Genomic DNA, 22,991 nt, shown 5'->3' with positions numbered 1-22,991 from the left:
GTATTTTTAGAAGAGACAGGGTTTCACCATGTTGACCAGGATGGTCTCGATCTCTTGACCTCGTGATCCACCCGCCTCGGCCTCCCAAAGTGCTGGAATTACAGGCGTGAGCCACCGCGCCCAGCTCTTTCACCACTTTCTACAGCCAGTGAGTGGGCCGAGGCTGGTGTTGCGGCGTGCAGCCACTGCTCCTCCACCTCACAGCGAGCATCTGAAAAGTTCCCCCGTGTACTTTCTATATCGTTTGTGAGTTTCACGTTCGTGTTCCATTTGCTTGGGGGAGCACTGTTAACTGATGGTAAGATACTACATATTAAGAATAAGTCTAACTCATGAAGAATTCTGTATTTGTAAGGTGTGGGTTATTGTTTTTTTTCCTTTCTCCCCCTCCACTGACTTAACACATGAACACTTCCTGTGTTTGTTTAGATTATCAAGTGACTTAACGTCACAGTTTCATAAGTAATTGCCTTGCATTTGCTCAGTGCTTATTAAAATGCTGATCCTGCTGGGTGCGGTGGCTCTGTCCTGCAATCCCAGCACTTTGGGCAGCTAAGGTGGACAGATCACAAGGTCAGGAGTTCGAGGCCATCCTGGCCAACATGGTGAAACCCCGCCTCTACTAAAAATACAAAAATTAGCTGGGCGTGGTGGCACATGCCTGTATTCTCAGCTACTTGGGAGGCTGAGGCAGGAGAATCACTTGAACCCAGGAGGCGGAGGTTGCAGTGAGCTGAGATAGAGCAACTGCACTCCAGCCTGGCAACAGAGCCTAGATTCCATCTCAAAAAAAAAAAAAAAATGCTGATCCTATTTAATGGGCGCTGTACTGTTGAAACAAGAATATTTCACAGGTTTACACGTACTGTCTTGTTGCGGGGCCAGGTGGGAGGGAGGTGGCCCGAATACACATACGTAATTATGTAAATAACTAATTTACATTACATAATGTAAATAAGTAATTATGTAAATATGTCATGTTTGATATATATACCTGTGTTCCTCTCATTTTTGGGTCTGACAGATAGAAAGCATCACGATTCTCTTTTAATGAAATCTTTCCTTCGATGAGACTCAGTTTTCTTATCTCCTCCCTTTCCCCTTCCCCTCTTACTCAACTGATGCCTTATGGTGTTTTCTTCGGCGTCAGTATACATCTGAAAAGAGCAAAGGCAAATAGTTCATTTACTTTGTTAACTCCAGTTTCATTATATCCCAGCTGGGTAAAGATGTTGCTGGAACAATTAAGAACCTGGGAAGTGGGGTGGAAGTGAGAGTAGGGATTATGGCAAAATTTAGGGAAGGTGCTTGAAGCAGTGGCCAGAGATGCAGTCTTCAGGACAGTCCTCGCCAGGTATCCGTAACATCCCCTTTTCAGAATCAACATCCATCATATTGAAGCTGGCCTGCTCTGGTTATAGGATAAAGATTTTAGGGAATAATTATTTAATTCTATTCGTTATATTGAGGCACATTATGGGTACAGTGTTATGTATACAGTTAATTTTTAATTTTTATCTCTCCTGTTAATTCCATATTTTTACCTTGTAAACTCTTCTAAAGTCAGGCTCATAGATTTTTGAATGGTAAAAATGACATTGAGAAGGCACGGTGGCTCACGCCTATAATCCCAGCACTTTGGGTGGCAGAGGTGGGAAGATCACCTGAGGTCAGGAGTTCGAGTCCAGCCTGGTCAACGTGCTAAAACTCCATTTCTACTAAAAATACAAAAATTAGCCAAGTGTGATAGTGCCCGCCTGTAAACTCAGCTACTCGGGAGGCTGAGGCAGGAGAATCACTTGAAACTGGGAGGCAGAGGCTGCAGTAAGCCAAGATCATGCCACTGCACTCCAGCTTTGGTGACAAAGCAAGACTCCATCTTAAAAAAAAGTCTGCTCTCTAGGCAAGACCATCTCTAAATTTGGAGTCAAGTGAGAATCTAAATTTAAATCTAAATCCTAAAGAAAACTTGTTTTGTTTTCTTTTGTGTTTTTGAGATAGGGTCTCTCCTCCAGGCTGTAGTGGCACACTCCCAAGCCCACTGCAGCCTGAGCTCAAGATCCTTCTGCCTGTGCCACCCCTGTAATGTAGATGGGACTACAGGTGTGCACTACCAGCCCTGGCTAATTTGTGTTTTCGTTTTTGTAGACATGGGGTGATGGGGTTTCACTTTGTTGTCCAAGCTGGTCTTGAACTCCTGACCTCAAGCAATCCTCCCGAATTGGCCTCCCAAAAGTATTGGGCGTACTGAGTTGAGCTACCACCCTCAACCTAAATTGGTTTTAAGAACCATAAAAATGTGAACTCCACAGGGAGCAAGGAAAAAAAAAGCACCATAAAGAAAACAATATAGGCCGGGCGCGGTGGCTCACTCCTGTAATCCCAGCACTTTGGGAGGCCGAGGCGGGTGGATCACGAGGTCAAGAGATCGAGACCATCCTGGTCAACATGGTGAAACCCCATCTCTACTAAAAATACAAAAAATTAGCTGGGCATGGTGGCGCGTGCCTGTAATCCCAGCTACTCGGGAGGCTGAGGCAGGAGAATTGCCTGAACCCAGGAGGCGGAGGTTGTGGTGAGCCGAGATCGCGCCATTGCACTCCAGCCTGGGTAACAAGAACGAAACTCCGTCCCAAAAAAATAAAAAAGAAAACAATATAAAATTTTAATTGAGCATTTTCTTTTCTTTCCTTTTTTTGCTTTTCTTGCCCATACTATGGTACAATGACATGATCTCGGCTCACTGCAACGTCTGCCTCCTGGAATCAAGCAAGTCTCCTGCCTCAGGCTTCCAAGTAGCTGGGATTACAGGCACGCACCACGACGCCCGGCTAATTTTGTACTTTTTGTAGTTTTGGGGTTTCTCCATGTGGGTCAGGCTGGTCTCAAATTCCGACATTGGGTGATCCGCCCACCTCACCATCCCAAAGTGCTGGGATTGGAGATGTGAGCCACCACGCCCGACAAAATTTTAATCAAGAGCATTTTCAGTGCCCTTACATTGGACATTGAAATTTACGTAAGTGGTAAATTATGTAATGGTAAATTTACATAAGTGACTATCTTTAATGGTAAATTTACATAAGTGACTATCTTTAATGGTAATTTACAGAAGTGACTATCTGCATTCACCTTTTTTCCTCCACATTAAGGCCACTAGTTCAGCTTCCACAATATAAAGCTTTTGCTGGTTGCGGTGGCTTGCACCTGTAATCCCCACTACTCTGGAGGCCGAGATGGGAGGATTGCTTGAGACCAGAAGTTCGAGGCCAGCGTGACCAACATAGGAAGATCTCATCTATTTAAAAAAAAAAAAAGGCAGGGCCAGTCACGGGTGGCTTATGCCTGTAATGCCAGAACTTTGGGAGGCTGAGGCAGGCAGATCACCTGCGGTCAGGAGTTCAAGACCAGCCTAGCTAATGTGGTGAAACCCCATCTCTACTAAAAATACAAAAAATAGCCTGGCATGATAGCAGGTGCCTGTAGTCCCAGCTCCGGGGGAAGGGGACAGAAGGGAAAGAAAGGAAGGGAGGAAAACAACTTCTGTTCTGGACTGCAGAGTGGCTCAGAACCCGTTTGTTGTTGAGGGGAGGGGGTTGCAAGTAAGCATTTTAAACTTTCATAAATTACAGTAGTAATAGTCCTGTTTTCCTTTGCTTGCCTTACCTTTTTCTTTTTTAGATTTTGTAGGTAATTACATCGCCAGCAATTACTTGAAATCTTTGTTAATGTTTGAATTGGAAGTCTCGTGGAAAGGCTAGCCAATCTTTGGGTAGTTTATGAATTTTTGTGTGGCCTCCTTCATCTCTTTTCTACACCTTAAGCCAAAACAGTGGCCCTTCCCATCAGAACCCCAATTTTATTCATTGTTTTACTTGTGAAGCATAAAAGTTGAGTTTTAATCCATGCACATTATTGAAATTAAGAAACCGTGTTCTGGGCTGAGCACAGTGGCTCACACCTGTATGGGAGGCTGAGGTCAGAAGAGACCAGCCTGATCAACACGGCAAAGCCCCATCTCTACTAAAAATACAAAAATTAGCTAGGCGCGGTAGCGGGTACCTGTAATCCCAGTTACTCAGGAGGCTAAGGCGGGAGAGTCTCTTGAACCCAGGAGCGGGAGGTTTCAGTAAGCCAAGATTACACCACTGCACTCCAGCCTGGATGATAAAGCAAGACTCTGCCTCAAAAAAAAAAAAAAAAAAGGGAACTGTGTTCTCTCAAGTGACTGTCTTTCATCCTAGTAAACTTAGATAAGGTGCTTTTTAAAACTTCACTTTATCAGCTATTAACTCTTAAAAAATACTTATCTCTGAACTGTCCCAATTTCTCTTCTCTCCAGTAAATTATCCGTAAGATGATCACCTAAATACCACAAATAATATAAATTGTAGGACACAAAACTTTTACCCTGTTTTGAATCTCCCTTATGTTATAACATTTATATGTATCCAAACATGTATTCTCCAGATAACAAAATCAGCTTGTGATATAATGGCTCTAGCTAACAGTAGATAGCTGATATTAGTTGTTGAATATGTTGTATTCGATGAATTGAATCTTAACCGAGACCAAAGAGCTGGTCTTGCTTGGTTGTGTACTGACAGGGTGTGCTCATTGGCTCCTCACAGGAGACTCCTGTGCTGACCAGAATAGAAAAACAAAAGCGCAAAGAGGAGGAGGAGGAGCGTCAGATTCTTCTAGCAGTGCAGAAGAAGGAGCAGGAGCAGATGCTAAAGGAAGAGAGGAAACGCGAGTTGGAGGAGAAGGTCAAGGCAGTGGAAGGTACGTGGAGTGTCCTCATGGTCTGGAGAGGCGCGTGTCTGTGGGCCAGCCATCCTGTAGCCAAAGCCAGGTCAAGCTAAGTCCACCATGCATCTGGGTTGCTTCAGGCAGTTTCTATTTAAATATCTTGTACATTGTATTCTGACATGTTCATTCACCTATATCCACCCTCACTGCCTTTACATTCCTTCTGAAGCCCTAGTATCGTCATTCTTAGTGTGTCTTTCAGAATCTGGCTTATTCTGATCTCTGTGTTCCACACATGAAATAGAAAAAAAAACTTAAGGTCTTGATGAGAGCTGATTTCACGGATATAATTTCGAACACAAATGAGGTATGTTTAAGAAAAGTCATAGTTTTTTGTTAATTTTAATCCCAGCACTTTGGGAGGCCGAGGCGGCCAGGTCACTTGAGGTCAGGCGTTCGAGACCAGCCTGGCCAATATGGCCAGTTGTATCGTGCACACCTGTAATCTCAGCTACTCAGGAGCCTGAGGCAGGAGAATTGCTTGAACTCCAGAGGTGGAGGTTGCTGTGAGCTGAGATTGCACCAATGCACTCCAGTCTGGGTGACAGAGCAAGACTCTGTCTCAATAAAAAATAATAATAAAATAAATCCCTTAGGGCGTATAATCTACAGGTTTAGCCTGTATTATACTGTGTAGTATATCTCACTTTTAAGATCTTCCATAATTGGCAGTTTCCAGTGCTACATTTAAATTCCTCAAGACATAATAACTGGCTTTTGTTTATATTTTTTAGTGCGATTGTGGGTTTTTTTTTTTTTTTTTTTTTTTTTTGATTGTGGGTTTTTTTAAATAGGATTCTTATTGGGTACACTTGACATTTTAATTTACATAGGCGTGTCTAAAACTCATTTTTATAGCTTTGTTTTTATATTGTAAGATTAATAATACCTATATTATAGTCCCCTATACAGTAGTCATGAATAAAATTAAATCCTAGGAATTAATCAAAGAAGTGAAAGATCTCTACAATGAAAACTATAAAACATGGATGAAAGAAATTTAAAAGAACACCAAAACATGGAAAGCTTTCTAAGTTTGTGGATTATAAGACTCAGTATTGTTGGCCGGGCACAGTGGTTCACGCCTGTAATCCCAGCACTTTGGGAGGCTGAGATGGGTGGATCATGAGGTCAAGAGATCGAGACCATCCTGGCCAACATGGTGAAACCCCATTTCTGCTTAAAAAATACAAAAACTGGGCTGGGCGCGGTGGTTTACGCCTGTAATCCCAGCCCTTTGGGAGGCCGAGGCGGGTGGATCATGAGGTCAAGAGATCGAGACCATCCTGGTGAACATGGTGAAACCCCATCTCTACTAAAAATACAGAAAATTAGCCAGGCATGGTGGTTGCGTGCCTGTAATCCCAGCTACTCAGGAGGCTGAGGCAGGAGAATTGCTTGAACCCAGGAGGCAGAGGTTGCAGTGAGCTGAGATCCCGCCATTGCACTCCAGCCTGGGTAACAAGAGCGAAACTCCGTCTCAAAAAAAAAAAAATACAAAAACTAGCTGGTCGTGGTGGTGTGCACCAGTAGTCCCAGCTACTTGGGAGGCTGAGGCAGGAGAATTGCTTGAACCCGGGAGGCCGAGGTTGCAGTGAGCTGAGATCGTACCATTGCAGTCCACACTGGCAACAGAGCAAAACTCTGTCTCAAAAAAAAAAAAAAAAAAATCAGTATTGTTAAAATGTCCATACTCTCAAAGCAATGCAGAGATTCAGTTCAGTCTCTACCAAAATACCAACGACGTTTCTTCACAGAAACAAAAAAAAATCATAAAAGTTATATGGAACACAAAAGACTCAGAATAGGCAAAGCTGTCCTGACCAAAAAGAACAAAACTGGAGGACTTAACCTGACTTCAAATTATGCTTCAGAGCTATGGTCATCAAAACAGCATAGCACTGGCACAAAAACAAACACATAGACAAATGGAAGAGAACCCAGAAACAAGTCCACACACCTGCAGCAACCTCATTTTTGACACAGGTGCCAAGAACACATGCTGGAGAAAAGACTTGTCTTCTACAAATGGTGCTAGGGAAACTCGATATCCATACGCACAAGAATAAAACTAACCACTATCTCCTGCCATATACAAAAATAAAATCAAAGTGGATTAAAGAATTACATCTAAGACCTCAAATGATGAAACTCCTACAAGAAAAAACTTGGAGAAACCCTCCAGGACATTGTTCTGGGCAAAGATTTCTTGAGCAATACGCCACAAGCATAGGCACGCAAAGCAAAAATGGACAAATGGGATCACATTAGGTTAAAAAGCTTCCGTACAGCAAAGGAGACAGTCAGCAAAGTGAAGAGACAACCCACAGAATGGGAGAAAACATTTGCAAACTGCCCAGTTGACAGGGGATTCATAACCAGTGTATATAAGGAGCTCAAACAACTCTTAGGAAAAAATCAGGTATTAAAATGGGCAAAAGCTTTCAATACATGTTTCTCAAAGGAAGTCATACGAATGGAAAACAAGGCCAGGCATGTTGAGTCATGCTTGTAAGCCCAGCACTTTGGGAGGCCAAGGTTGGCAGATTGTCTGGGCCCAGGAGTTCAAGACCAGCCTAGGCAACATGGTGAAATTCCATCTCTACAAAAAATATGCAAAAATTAGCCAAGCGTGGTGGTTCATTCCTGTAGTCCCAAATACTTGAGAGGCTGAGATGGGCAGGTAGCTTGAGCCTGGGAGGTCGAGGCTGCAGTGAGCCAAGATCGTGCCACTGCACTCTACTCTGGGCAACAGAGCAAGACATTGTCTCAAAAAATTTAAAAAAAAAAAACAGCAGCTAGGTGTGATGGCTCATGCCTGTAATCCTAGTATGTTGGGAGGCCGAGGAGGGCAGATCACTTGAGGTCAGGAGTTCAAGACCAACCTGACCAACATGGTGAAACCCCGCCTCTACTAAAAATACCAAAATTAGCAGGGCATGATGGTGCACACCTGTAATCCCAGCTATTTGGGCGGCTGAGGCAGCAAAATCACTGGAACCTGGGAGGCAGAGGTTACAGTGAACAGAGATCAAACCGAGACTGTGCTCCAGCCTTGGCAATAGAGCAAGATTCTGTCTTTAAAAAAAAAAAAAGCAAACAGGCATATGAAAAAGGGCCCAGCATCATTGATCATCAGAGAAATACAAATCAGAAACTCCCATGAGATATCATCTCACACAGTGAAAATGGTTTCTTTTTTTTTTTTTTTTTTTTTGAGATGGAGTTTCGCTCTTGTTACCCAGGCTGGAGTGCAATGGCGCGATCTCGGCTCACTGCAACCTCCACCTCCTGGGTTGAGGCAATTCTGCCTCAGCCTCCTGAGTAGCTGGGATTACAAGCACGCACCACCATGCCCAGCTAATTTGCTGTATTTTTAGTAGAGACGAGGTTTCACCATGTTGACCAGGATGGTCTCGATCGCTTGACTTTGTGATCCACCCGCCTTGGCCTCCCAAAATGCTGGGATTACAGGCGTGAGCCACCGCACCCGGCCCATGAAAATGGTTTCTATCTGAACGACAGGCAATAACAGATGCTGGTGAGGATGTGAGGAAGAGGAAGTCCTCATACACTGTCGGTAGGAACCTAAGTTAGCACCCCACTATGGAGAACAGTTTACAGGTTCATTAGAAAGCTAAAAAGAGAGCTACCCTCAAATCCATTAATCCCACCACCAGACATACACCCACAAGAAAGGAAATCAATATATCGAAGAGACGTCTGCACTCCGCTGTTGGTTGCAGCTCTGTTCACAGTAGCCATGATTTGGAAGCAGCCTAAGTATCTTTCAGCAAATGAATGGATAAAGAAAATGTGGGCCGGGCGCGGTGGCTCACGCCTGTAATCCTAGCACTTTGGGAGGCTGAGGTGGGTGGATCACTTGAGGTCAGGAGTTCAAGACCAGCCTGGCCATCATGGTGAAACCCCATCTTAAAAAAAAAAAAATGAAAAAGAAAATGTGGTACCGATACACAGAGGAATACTATTGAGCCGTAAAAGGAAAGATTCAGTCGTTTGCAACAACATGAATAGAACTGGAGGTTACCATTTTCAATGAAATAAGTTAGGCACAGAAAGACAAACATTGCATATTCTCACTTACCTGTGGGATCTAAAAATTAAACTCATTGAACCCGTGGAGATAGAGAGCGAAAGGATGGTTGTCAGAGGCTGGGATGATAGTAGAGGGCTGGAGAGAGGTGGGGTGGTTAATGGGTAAAAAAAATAGTTATTAGGAACGAACAAGACCTAGTATTCCATAGCACAGCAGGGAAGTGCTGCCTTCTTTTTTTTTTTTTTTGAGACAGACTCTCAGTCTGTTGCCCAGCCTAGACTGCAGTGACTTGATCTCGGCTCACTGCAATCTCCACTTCCCAGGTTCTAGTGATTCTCGTGCCTCAGCCTCCCAAGTAGCTGTGATTACAGGCATGCACTACCACACCTGGCTAATATTTGTATTTTTAGTAGAGACGGAGTTTTGCCATGTTGGCCAGGCTGGTCTCAAACTCCTAGCCTCAAGTGATCCACCCACCTCGGCCTCCCAAAGTGCTGGGAATACAGGCGTGAGCACATACCCAGCCAAAAGTACTGTTTTCATTCCAGGGGTGAGAAGGTGGAGAGTACACAAATATTTTGAGATAATAGTGGAGAGTGATCTGAATTAAAACTAGCCAGGTTTAGAGGTAAAAGGTGACATGGCTGGGTGTGGTGGCGCCACCTGTGGGCCCTGTTACTTGGGAGGCTGTGGCGCGAGGATCCTTCGAGCTCGGGAAGTCGAGGCTGCAGTGAGCCCTGGTTTCCCCACTGCACTCAGCCTGGGGGACACAGCAAGACCATCTCTCAAACAAAGAAGAAAATCCTCTCTGAAGATTTGACATTTAAAGAAAGTGAATGAGGTTGCCCCATGAGTGCCTGAAGCGGGAAGCGCAGTGCAAATCAGAGCAGAGGCACCGAGGCAAGGATGTGTAGCAGGAAGTCCGGCACGGCTGGAGTGGACGAAGCAAGCACAGGAAGGCTGGCTGGGCGGGGGCCTACTGGGTAGCCCAGGATCGCATCAGGTTACGCTGCGCAGACCTTGTTAGAAGGATTAAATGAAAACAGGACAGTCTCTAACACATTTAAAGTCACAAATGAGGCCCGGTGCGGTGACTCACGCCTGTAATCCCAGCACTTTGGGAGCCCAAGATGGGTGGATCACCTGAGGTGAGGAATTCGAGACCAGCCTGGCCAACATGTTGACACCCCATCTCTATTTATTAAAAATAAAAAAAAAGAAGTCACAATGTTAGGTCTTATGGAAGGAATTTTTGTAAGCTATCAGATACTTACAGTAACCTCTTCCAGACTTTTTAGTAGCTTCCAACTATCAAAAGAGACATAATCAGTTACTAATTGGACACTTTTAAAAATTACAGCAGTTTATTCAGAGAAACACTCTTTGTGTGACATTAAGTTCTAAGAGGATTTTATTCTGCGGGTCCTTTTAACATAACGAGTAAGATTTGTGTTGGGACTGGCTGAGAAATTTCATATTGATATTAAGATTTACCTGTAAATAGAGCCGTCCTCTGTTGTAAGCTGGTATTTATATCTGGCATCTCAACAGTGCCAACAGTCACTTGTCAGAGTTCCTTGAATTTGTTTTCAAAACTTCTGTAATGTGGCATGACTGCATACTTTTCAAGGAGACGACTCAGAGCTTTTATTTATTTAAAAAACTTGAAAGGAGGAAAGTAGATTAAGAAAAAAAAAACATGGCCAAGCACAGTGGCTCACGCCGGTAATCCCAGCACTTTGAGAGGCCGAGGTGGGCAGATCACGAGGTCAGGAGATCAAGACCATTCTGGCCAACATGGTAGAACCCGATCTCTACTAAACATACAAAGAAATTAGCCAGGCATGGTGGCGCACGCCTGTAGTCCCAGCTACTCAGGAGGCTGAGGCAGGTGAATCATTTGAACCTGGGAGGCAGAGGCTACAGTGAGCCAAGATCACGCCACTACACTCCAGCCCGGGTGACACAGCGAGACTCCATCTCAAAAAAAATAAATGAATAAAAAAGAAAACAAATCAAAAAGTGAAACAGCCAGGTGTCTGCCAGTGGATAAATGGAGAAACCGAATGCAGCATACACTTAGAGTGGGGTGTTACTCAGCCTTAAGAGGGAAGGAGGCTGGGCGTGGTGGCTCCCACCTATAATCCCAGCACTTGGGGAGGCCAAGGCGGGTGGATCACGAGGTCAAGAGATCGAGACCATCCCGGTCGACATGGTGAAACCCTGTCTCTACTAAAAAATACAAAAATTAGCTGGGTGTGGTGGCGCGCACCTGTAGTCCCAGCTACTCGGGAGGCTGAGGCAGGAGAATTGCTTGAACCCAGGAGGCAGAGGTTGCGGTGAGCCAAGATTGCGCCATTGTACTCAAGCCTGGGTAACGAGTGAAACTCCGTCTCAAAAAAAAAAAAAAAAAAAGGGGGGGGAAGGAAATTCTGAAACATGTTACAGCATAAATGAACCTTGAAGGTATTATACCTTCAAGGTATTTATACCTTGATGGTATAAATGATACCAGCAGGGCACAGGTGGACAAATGTTTTGTACTAGAGGCTGAGGGGGCAGGGAAATGGGGAGTCAGTGTTTAATGTTACAGACTGGAGTGATGAGAAGATTCTAGAAATGGACGGTGGTGATGGCTACACAACATGACTTACACACTCAATGCTCCTGAATTGGATGCTCAGTTAACTTGGTGATATGTCTGGGAAACTGTAGAATGAGATGAAGCCTGCCGTGACGAAAGAAGTAACTTGTGGTTAGTCGGGGTCCAGCCTTGAAAACCAAAACTACACGAGATGCTTCAGCAGAGAGAACGTCACATGACTCTTTGGTTAAATGGGAGTTAGAAAAAGAAAAAAAAGGTTAACGGGATCCATGTGGTGACACAGAGGGAGTGTCAGAACCTGCAAGCCCAGGGGACGCTCTACAGAGCTGGACCTCAGGCATCTGAAGGTGGGGGCTGCCGCCCCACTGCTAGCTCTAAAGGCAGTCAGACTCCAGAAGAACCTGGCCGGCGTCACCAAGTGTGGCTTTGCAGATGCAGGATCCCAGCCCCAGCATCACAAAGCAGAATGTAAAAGTTGGATTTGCACCTGTGAGAAAAGGCTTCATCATACGCAGGTGGCAGATAGCATGGAAGGTCCTGTATGTGTTCACTCTTAAGTTCTCTAAGGAAAGAATCAGTACAGTAAGGCCAAGAGAGTATTCAGACACAATGATTGAATATTTTTTGATTTGATGAAAAACCTTGATCCTCATACAGAAAGCAAGAAGAGATATAAACTGGATATAAATTACATGTAGGTACAGGGAACTGAATTATAGAACTTTCTGTTCCATAAAACAACCAATTTGTAAAAAGTAGATTACCCTGAAATTATGTTGTGTAACAGTGATAGCAGATAGGAGCAATAGCAGAATTCAGAAGATGATGAGCTTGATGGCCAGGTGCAGTGACTCATGCCTGTAATCCCAGCAGTTTGGGAGGCCAGGGCAGGAGAATCACTTGAGTCCAGGAGTTCAAGACCAGCCTGGGCAACATAGTGAGGCCCCATCTCTACAAAAAATGTAAAAAATTATCCAGGCATGGTGGTGCATGCCTGTACTCCCAGCTACTCAGGTGGCTGAGGTAAGAGGATCACCTGAGCCCGAGAGGTCAAGGCTGCAGTGAGCCGTGACTGTGCACAGCACTCCAGCCTGGGTGACAGAATAAGACCCTGTCTCAAAAAAAGGAAGGGGGATGGGTAGTCGGTTGAATTTTGAATTTTGTATTAGTTCCCTAGGGCTACCATAACAAATTACATTAACCAGGTGACATAAAATAACAGAAATGTATTCTCTCATAGCCCTAGAGGTGAGAAATCCAAAATCTAGGTGTTGACAGGGTTTCACTCTGAAGCCTCTAGGTGAGAGTCTGTGGCTCTTCTAGCTTCTAGTAGATTCAGGCCTTCCTTGGGTTGTGGCAATTTCTGCAAACTTAGAATAGAATGAAATTTCCTCTGCCAGTATCTTAATAATCTAGGCAGACATTCTACTTAGAAGGGAAACATTAGAAGCGTTTTCTTTAAAGTCAGGATAAACACAAGGATTTTCTGTCATTGTTAACATCTCATACTGTATAGTAAGAGTTTAGTGTCTAGAAAGAGAAATACATAAATAATGTATACATATATACATATTTGGGTAGTGTATTACTTGAAACTCCAAGAAAATGACCCAGGAAAAAATAAAAAAATTAAAAAAATAGAAAATGACCCAGGAAACTTCTGTAGCTAAGAAATTCACCAAGTAGCTTTTTTTTTTTTTTTTTTTTGAGATGGAATACAATGGCATGAACTCAGCTCACTGCAACCTCTGCTCCCAGGTTTAAGCGATTCTCCCACCTCAGCCCCGCAAGTAGCTGGGATTGCAGGCGCCTACCACCATACCCAGCTAATTTTTGTATTTTTAGTAGAGATAGGTTTCACCATGTTGGTCAGGCTGGTCTTGAACTCCTGGCCTCAGGTGATCGACCTGCCTTGACCCCCCCAAAGTGCTGGGATTATAGGCATGAGCCACCATGCCCAACCATTTGTTGTTATTCTATAAATGTCAACATGAATACTTTTATTAAAAGATAGCATGACCCACTAGCAATGACTGTTTCTAACACACAGTTGATAGTCTCTAAATATAGTTTCCTTCTAGAAGGAACTAAGACTGTTTTGACAAATGACTAATTCCAGTACTGGGGCAGGAAATATAAGGTGAAAGCATCAGAGACTACTGGGAGGTCTGTCAACAAATACAGGAGCCGAGGCTGGGCGCAGTGACTCATGCCTGTAATCCCAGCCGTTTGGGAAGCTAAGGTGGGTGGATCACCTGAGGTCAGGAGTTTGAGACCAGCCTGGCCAACATGGTAAAACCCCATCTCTACTAAAAATAGAAAAATTAGCCAACCTTGCTGGTGTGTGCCTGTAATCCTAGCTACTCAGGAGGCTAAGGCAGGAGATTCACCTGAACCCAGGAGGCAGAGGCTGCCGTGAGCCGAAATCACACCACTGCATTCTCACCTGGGCAAGAGTAACACTCCATCTCAAAAAAGAAAAAAACCAAATACAGGAGCCGGCTTGACAGCACGCATCACTGGCCAAAGATGAGATATTTAAGCATTGAAAAAAAAAAATCTTGATTTAAAAATTTAAATATATTCAAAATTCATGAGTTCATGATGATACTTCAAAACAAGAAAATTACTGGACCGAGCATGGTGGGTCACCTGAGGTCAGAAGTTCGAAACCAGCCTGACCAACATGGCGCAACCCCATCTCTACTAAAAATACAAAAAAATTAGCCAGTCATCGTGGCAGATGCCTGTAATCCAGCTACTAGGGAAGCTGAGGCTGGGCAATCTCTTGAACCCAGGAGGCAGAGGTTGCAGTGAGCTGAGACCGCACCACTGCACTCCAGCCAGGGCGACACAGCAAGGTTCCGTCTCAAAAAAAAAAAAAAAAAAAAATTATTGACCACTTTAGCTTTATAGGACAACTTATTCTAAAAACTCATTAAACTGAAGCAAAGAAAATTTTTTTCTTCACACACTGTATTTCAGAATATGCAAACAATTAACCAAAAAATAATAGAATTTGGTCAATAAATGCGGCAGAAATAATAGAATAACAAGTGATAAATGGACTTAGAGGTAGCTTTTCTCAGCTCAAGGTTTCAGGAAGTGATTAAGTCCTAGTGTTCTAAAGTGGAAGTCAGCGGACTTTTTCTGTAAAAGGCAACATTGTAAATGTTTTTGGCTTCAAAGTTATACAGGGCATTGTTCCAATAACACTTCATTTATCAAAGCAGGTTGCTGCCCTGCACGCTGTGGTTTGCGGTTTGTAGACTGCTGTCCTAATGCATTCATTGTATGTAATGAATTAACTTTTATCCTGCGTACCTTTTACTAGGTGCATACTAGTTAGAGGTGCTAGATATGACACTATCCTTGGAAGGAGTGAGAAAATGGGTGCTAAGTCTCTTCTGCAACTTAATTCTGTCTTAGAACTCTGATTAACCTTCTAGCTGCTAAAAGCATTGGGTAGAAGACCATTGAGATACTTTATAATGGAAGGATTGGGCTGACAGCACCTGAACACACTGATGGAATTTGGCATTACAAAAAGAGAAGTAGACATCACATCTCCTGATGCAATGAGAGTGAATGTACACAGCATCGTCTGTGGAGTACTGTTGGCCAAAAATCGGGTTTGTTTTATGAGAGCCTCTTGTTATAACTGCCAGTTTAAAGGAAATAGAAGGTGTAAGGTTTGAATGAAGCAAGCAAGGTTCGAATGAGGCAACTGAGGCCAGTTATTGGAATAAAGAAATTTAATCAGCTCCTGGGCGAGGTTCTGCGGTCCAACAGGAGGGGCCAGAGAAGTTGCACGGACTCCTCTCAGACTTGGGGTTTTATAGGGAGTGAAGGAGCTTGATTGGTTGTGGGAGAGCAGGACTACTATTGGGTAAGGTTACAAGCCTTTGTTTGAAAACAGGACTTGGCTACTATTGGTTAGAGTTACTCGGCTGCTATTGGCTAAAAAGACTCGGCTGCTATTAGCTAGAATCACAAGACCCCCCTTGCATACTGGGTTCTTTAAGGAAAGGCCAGGCTGTGTGAGAAGGGGAGAAGGGAACATGCCCAAGCATGTCCGAGCTTTCGGACAAAAGCCGGGGAGGGGGCGGGTGTGCGTCCAAGCTCCCGGTGAGGCAACCGGCCTTACAGGAGGTATAGGGGAACACGTTTACACTACAGTGAAGACGCCATCAGCTCTGTCCATGGTGTAGGAAACCCAAGAAGAACAAAATGACCCAGTTTTTTCAGTGAAGAAATGAGGGAGACACTTGTTAGAAATTCAAGATTTAAGAGTCATAGCAGCCAAGTGCAGTATATAGACCTTTTTGAATTTGATTTGAACAAACCAGCTTTTTTTTTTTTTTTTTAACCAGAGTCAGGGTCTTGCTATGTTGCCCAGGCTGGTCTCGACCTTCTAGGCTCAGGTGATCCTCCCACCTGAGGCTCCCAAGGTGCCTGAACCACCACAACCTGCTACAAACCAACTTAAAAAAAAAATGCTGGGCATGGTGGCTCACACCTATAATCCCAGCCCTGTGGGAGGCCAAGGTAGGCAGATCACTTAAGGCCAGGAGTTTGAGACCAACCTGGCCAACATGTCTAAACCCCATCTCTACTAAAAATTCAAAAATTAGCCAGATGTGGTGTTGCACTTCTGTAATCACAGCTACTTGGGAGGTTAAGGCACAAGAATTGCTTGAACCCAGGAGGCAGAGGTTGCAGTGTGCCAAGATTGTGCCATCGCACTCCAGCCTGGGCAACAGAGTGAGACTGTATCTCAAAGAGAAACAAAAAATATTGGGCCGGGCGCGGTGGCTCACACCGTAATCCCAGCACTTTGGGAGGCCAAGGTGGGTGGATCATGAGGTCAAGAGATCGAGACCATCCTGGTCAATATGGTGAAACCCTGTCTCTACTAAAAATACAAAAAATTAGCTGGGCTTGGTGGCGCGTGCCTGTAATCCCGGCTACTCAAGAGGCTGAGGCAGGAGAATTGCCTGAACCCAGGAGGCGGAGGTTGCGGTGAGCCGAGATCGCGCCATTGCACTCCAGTCTGGGTAACGAGTGAAACTCCATCTCCAAAATATATATATATATATATATATATATATATATATATATATATATATATATATATGTATATATAATGATAGCGTGACATAGTGGCTCACACCTGTAATCCCTGCACCTTGGGAGATAGAAATGGGTAGATCACTTGAGCTGAGGAGTTTGAGAGCAGCCTAGCCAATGTGGTGAAACCCTGTCTCTACTAAAAATACAACAATTACCCAGGCATGGCAGCATATGCCTGTAATTCCAGCTATCTGGGTGGGAGGTTGAGGCACGAGAATTGCTTGAAGCCAAGAGGCAGAGGCTGCAGTGAGCCAAAATCACACCACTGTACTCCAGCCTGGGTGACAGAGTGAGACTCTGTCTCAAAAAAAAAAAAAAAAAAAAAAAAAATTCTGTGGATCTGGACACACTGTTCTAAAATTCATATAAAAGAGCAAAGGGCCTTGTATATCTGTGATAACTTACAAAAACAATAGGTAGGGACAGTCATTATACTGAATAGATCAAATCTGCAGTGATTGAGAGAGAATGGTATTGGCACAGAGATACACAATGACACCAGAAGCGGACCTTGAGAGAGAACATGGGTTTTTCAGAAACCCCACCCGGCATGCTGGTGTGTGCCTGTAGTCCCAGCCACTCAGGACTCTGAGGTGGGAGGATCCCTCACGCACAGGAGTTCGAGGCTGCAGTGAGCTGTGATTGCAACAATTTGGGACCCCTGTGTCTTTTGGGGGGAACAGTGGTACCAGTACATTTGTTCATTTATAAGGAAAAAATGTACATCCCTGCTCCTTATATGAGTTCCAGATTTCCAGATACACTAAAGGCCAGAACCTTTCTGAAGAAGTTATAGGTGAATATCTTTTTTTCTTTTTTCTTTTTTTTTTTTGAGACGGAGTTTCGCTCTTGTTACCAAGACGAGTGCAATGGTGCAATCTCGGCTCACCACAACCTCCGCCTCCTGGGTTCAGGCAATTCTCCTGCCTCAGCCTCCTGAGTAGCTGGGATTACAGGCACGCGCCACCATGCCCAGCCAATTTTTTGTATTTTTAGTAGAGACAGGGTTTCACCATGTTGACCAGGATGGTCTCGATCTCTTGACCTCGTGATCCACCCGCCTCGGCCTCCCAAAGTGCTGGGATTATAGGCGTGAGCCACCGCGCCCGGCCTATAGGTGAATATCTTTAAGATACTGGGATAAAAATAATTTTTAAGTACAAACAGCAAAAACCATAAGGGAAGAGAGAGACTGACACATTTGATTACATTATTTATTTGAAGTATACATGTGGCAGAAACACCGTTAACAAAATGAGAAGACAAATTGCAGAGGAGAAATACATAATTTTAACACATATCAATGAAAACTTACTCATTTTAAAGCATTTCTCCAAATCAGTAAGAACCCTAGTAATCCATAGGCACAAAGACAACTGAACAGGAAATTCACAAAAGAGAACACGAAATGTGCAATAGTAAACATGAAAATAGGTTCCGTATCACTCCAGTCAGGAAGATGCACATGAAACATCCAAAGCGTATGTTATATTCATAAGTTTGGCTAAAATGCAAATGTTTTATCATACTAAATGAATGTGAGGTAAATGAGATTGCTACTTAAAAAGTAGGTATAGGCCAGGTGCAGTGGCTTACTCCTGTAATCCCAGCACTTTGGGAGGCTAAGGTGGGTGGATCACTTGAGGTTGGGAGTTGGAGACCAACCTGGCCAACATGGTGAAACTACGTCTCTACTATAAATACAAAAACTAGCCAGGCGTGATGGCAGGGCCGTAATCCCAGCTACTCGGGAGGCTGAGGCAAGAGAATCTCTTGAACCTGGGAGGTGGAGGTTGCAGTGAGCTGAGATCACACCACTCCACTTCTTCAGCCTGGGCAACAGAGTAAGACTCTGTCTTCAAAAAAAAAAAAACACACATTTTGGACAGCACTTTTAAAAAAAATAACCTCGGGCCGGGCGCAGTGGCTCACACCTGTAATCCCAGCACTTTGGGAGGCCGAGGCGGGCGGATCACGAAGTCAAGAAATCGAGACCATCCTGGCCGTGGTGAAACCCCATCTCTACTAAAAATACAAAAATTAGCCGGGCGTGGTGGCACGCACCTGTGGTCCCAGCTACTCAGGAGGCTGAGGCGGAAGAATCACTTGAACCCAGGAGGCGGAGGTTGCAGTGAGACGAGATTGCGCCACTACAGTCCAGCCTGGTGACAGAGCAAGACTCCGTCTCAAAAAAATAATAATAATAACCTCATTGGAGCCGGGCGCAGTGGCACGAGCCTGTAGTCCCAGTTATTCGGGAGGCTGAGGCTGGAGGAACTCTTGAGCTCAGGAGTTCTGGGCTGTAGTGCGATATGCCGATCTGGTGTCCGCACTAAGTTTGGCATCAATATGGTGACCTCCTGGGAGCAGGGGACCACCAGATTGCCTAAGGAGGGGTGAACCGGCCCAGGTTGGAAATGGAGCAGATCAAAACTCCCGTGCTGATCAGTAATGGGATCACACCTGTGAATAGCCACTGCACTCCGGCCTGGGCAACATAGCGAGACTCCGTCTCTTTTAAAAATAATAATAATAATAATAATAACCTCATTGGAAATGATGGACACCCATTGGACAGTGCCTGATGGAGTTTGTATGTATACACTTTACTCCTATCTGGTAATTCTGCTGTTAGATTCACACCCTAGAGAATCCTCACACACATGCTTGAGAAGACATGTTTTAAGATAAATTTGTTTAAAATATATATATATAAAAAAATGTGTTGATACTATTGTTTACAGACTTCTAAAATTGGAATCAAGGAGAATAATGAATTGTTAAGCTGTAGAATAATTATACCATGAAATACAGTATTAACATTAATAAGACAAAATGTTTAAGATTTGACAGTTTGGGAGATACATGGGAATTCATTCATTTACAGTTTTCTTTATGGTTGAAATTGTTGTTTTTTCCCTAGGAAAAAAAAATAAAAGTCGGTTTAGACAGTTCTTAGAGATTGAAAAAGAAAGAAAACTAATTTTTTTAATTTAATTTTTAAAAACAATTGGCGATAGCAAACTTTATTACTTAAAAGAGATACAGATTAGCATCACAAATGAAAATAATTTAGGAACAAACACTCAAGTCAAATGGAACTCAACAGGGGTCGTGACTTGCTCACAGCAGCAGGCAGGCGAAGATCCTGTCCTTTGTGGAACGGAAGCTAGAAATACAGGCTCTGTGCTGGCTTCTCCCCTGTATCTTTGTGCCTTGCTCCTCCACACTGTGCCTGTCCTGCCACCTTCATCCCCCACCTTGAGCTCAGTGTGAGGAAACAGGTTCAGTTAGTTTGCCCTTTTCATAAAGCATTCCATCTATAGAAACATTCTAATTTACCAAGAAGAGGGTGGCGCAAGGAGCGGAAGTCACTTCGCAGTCCTTCTCTCGCAGTGATGATGGAACACGTCAGCGTCTGGAGCGCGCTTAGCTCACTCATCCTTTGTCTTCATTGCAGATCGAGCCAAGCGGAGAAAGCTCAGGGAAGAAAGGGCATGGCTGCTGGCTCAAGGGAAGGAGCTCCCTCCAGAACTTTCCCATCTGGACCCCAATTCTCCCATGAGGGAGGAAAAAAAGACGAAGGACCTGTGAGTATTTAGTAACAACAGTACCAACTGATAGCATTTATTACGCACTCAGGCACTGCTCAGCACACTCCCCATTCATCCTTAGAACAGCCCTGTTGGGTCACATTTTCCCCATGTGGGAGTTCACAGGGTGGCCCTGCGCTCACAGCTAGCCCTGGTGCCCTTCCTAAGGCACACACACCCAGCTGCCCTGGCCTCTGACACTCTTCCTGCCACAGTCTGTGGGAGCAGAAGTGATACTTATACTAAGCTCTTCCTTCCTCATCCCCTTAATTTAATGAAATCAGAATCTGATTATGATGTGAATTAGGTCTTTGGAAATGTGAATAGCAATTTATTCTTTTTGAAGTAATTACTTCCTGTGATGTTACTAGGTACATGTGTCTTTAGTCGTTACTAAAAATTCAAGAGGCAGATGGCTGGGCACCGTGGCTCACACCTGTAGTCCCAGCACTTTGGGAGGCCAAGGCAGGTGGATCACCTGAGGTCAGGAGTTCAAGACCAGCCTGGCCAACATGGAGAAACCCCGTCTCTACTAAAAATACAAAATTAGCCAGGCATGGTGGTGCATGCCTGTAATCCCAGCTACTCAGGAGGCTGAGGTAGGAGGATTGCTTGAACCCCGGGGCTGGTAGTTGAAGTGAGCCAAGATCGCACCATTGCACTTTAGCTTGGGCAACGAGAGTAAAACTCCATCTCAAAAAAAAAAAAAAATCATGTTTATGAGCTAATTTATCATATGCTTTTTTGGATTATTAGATCACAAAAATATTCATAAGCAAAATAAAGCCTGCTTAAGAATGTGCTATAAAGCCTGGGCAACATAGCGAAACCTCACCTCTACCAAAAATGCAAAAATTTGCCAGGCATGGTGGCACATACCTGGAGTCCCAGCTATTCAGGAGGCTGATGTGAGAGGATCGCTGGTGCCCGGGAAATCAAGGCTGCAGTGAGCTGTGATCATGCCACTTCACTCCAGCCAAGGTGACAGAGCAAGATCCTGCCTCAAAATAAGTAAATAAAATGAAAAAGAATGTGCAATTAAATAACTAACTTTCTGGAACCATAAAGTTCTGGATCATCCAGGCCAACCGCACATTTTCTAGAGGAGAAAAGTGACATTCCCGGTTAAGGTCCACTGTCCCTCATTGTATTTCCAGGGAGTGTTACCAGTGTCACAGGCTCATCTAAACCACACTGTTAGGACTATTCCACCTCTTATTTCAGCTGTGTCTGCGATAGACCTGAGAGACTCAGGAGAGAAGGTGGTCAGAGTTAGTATTAATTTCTTATTTTATGATTTACAGCTTTGAGTTGGACGACGATTTCACTGCGATGTATAAAGGTTAGTCCCCATTCTCCACTGTTCGGTTTCTGATGGAAGTTTTCGTCTGTGAGTCTGTTAATCAAGATCTCCTCTCTGGCTCTCAGTTCTAGATGTGGTAAAGGCTCACAAGGATTCCTGGCCCTTTTTGGAACCTGTGGATGAATCTTATGCCCCTAACTATTATCAGATTATTAAGGTAGAAGCAGACTTTGCAATAATGCTTAGTGTGTATATCTTTCTTGGGTTTTGTCATTTATTTCTTGTTTTTTATGTGTGTGTGTGTGTGTTTACACATTTTTTTACTGTATTTTTTCAACTGTCGAAAGTTCATGTGATGTTTCTCGTTTTATCTGTTACTCATTACAGACCAGCATTGCTGAATTCTCATTCTCTCTCTTGCTCTCTTTCTGTCTCTCTATGAAATGTTTTGCTTTCAGCATATTTTAACTATAAAGAGTTATGTGTCTCATTTAGGCCCCTATGGATATTTCCAGCATGGAGAAGAAACTGAATGGAGGTTTATACTGTACCAAGGAGGAGTTTGTAAATGACATGAAGACCATATTCAGGAATTGTCGAAAGTATAATGGGGAAAGTAGTGGTAAGCGGGGAAGGAGTCTGCGCTGCATACGTATCTGCTGAACCACTGTAATCAAGAATGAAATGCTTTCTCCTTTAGAAATACGCATCCTAGTGACTTTTCTTTAGGACAGTGAACAGAATGTGTATGAAAGCAATGGGATTAACCATTCCAGCCACTTACACAGGTTGGTTTGGTTTTGCTTGTTTTTGAGACGGAGTCTTGCTCTGTCACCCAGACTGGAGTGCAGTGGCACGATCTCGGCTCACTGCAACCTCTGCCTCCTGGGTTCCAGCGATTCTCCTGCCTCAACCTCGCAAATAGCTGGGTTTACAGGCACCCATCACCATGCCTGGCTAATTTTTATGTTTTTAGTAGAGATGGGGTTTTACCATGTTGGCCAGGCTGGTCTCAAACTCTTAACCTCAGGTGATATGCCCACCTCGGCCTCCCAAAGTGTCAGGATTACAAGTGTGAGCCACCACTCCTGGCCCACTTACACAGTGTTTGCCAGAGACTCTCTGCTGCCCCACAGGACAAGAGAATGCAGCTGGCAGCTAACTGGCTCATCCTAGAGACCAGGCAGGGTCGAATAATACTGTGTGTGCCTCTTTAACCACTGATGGGACTGCCCCTAGATGGAGCTGATTACTCAGTCATCTGGAGAAGCTACTGAAGTAGATCTCTAATATTAAAGTAGAAATGGTTCTTTTTACTTTGGGTCATTTATGCATTAACTCAAAATGCCCTACTTAAAAATAGCAGATTCCACAATTATTTTATTTTGTATTTCTGCCATTTAGCCTTGAAGAATTAAATTTTTACTGGCTTTTTTGTTTTGTTTTGTCTTTTTTTTAGTTATTTTGAGATGGGCTCTCACTCTATCA

At 43.9% G+C, this 22,991-nt stretch overlaps 1 protein-coding gene across 3 annotated transcripts in view; it reads left to right on the top strand.

Moving 5' to 3' along the window:
* LOC105718502 (chromatin remodeling regulator CECR2) overlaps window positions 1-22,991 on the top strand; it is a 202,566-nt gene that overhangs the window by 162,938 nt on the left and 16,637 nt on the right. For all 3 annotated transcript variants that reach the window (XM_064362804.1, XM_064362803.1, XM_064362805.1), the window contains 5 exons: window positions 4,632-4,785; window positions 20,068-20,197; window positions 21,505-21,542; window positions 21,629-21,720; window positions 21,999-22,125. In XM_064362804.1, the coding sequence (XP_064218874.1) occupies window positions 4,632-4,785; window positions 20,068-20,197; window positions 21,505-21,542; window positions 21,629-21,720; window positions 21,999-22,125 (541 nt within the window). The remainder of the gene's footprint in view (window positions 1-4,631; window positions 4,786-20,067; window positions 20,198-21,504; window positions 21,543-21,628; window positions 21,721-21,998; window positions 22,126-22,991) is intronic.

This window comes from Aotus nancymaae, unplaced genomic scaffold (assembly GCF_030222135.1).
Source record: "Aotus nancymaae isolate 86718 unplaced genomic scaffold, 86718_ANA_hifiasm-v0.15.2.pri h1tg000049l, whole genome shotgun sequence".
NCBI classification, from domain to species: Eukaryota; Metazoa; Chordata; class Mammalia; order Primates; family Aotidae; genus Aotus; species Aotus nancymaae.
The sequence above is the reverse complement of the archived record's forward strand: the minus strand, read 5'-3'. Positions and strand labels throughout refer to the sequence as shown.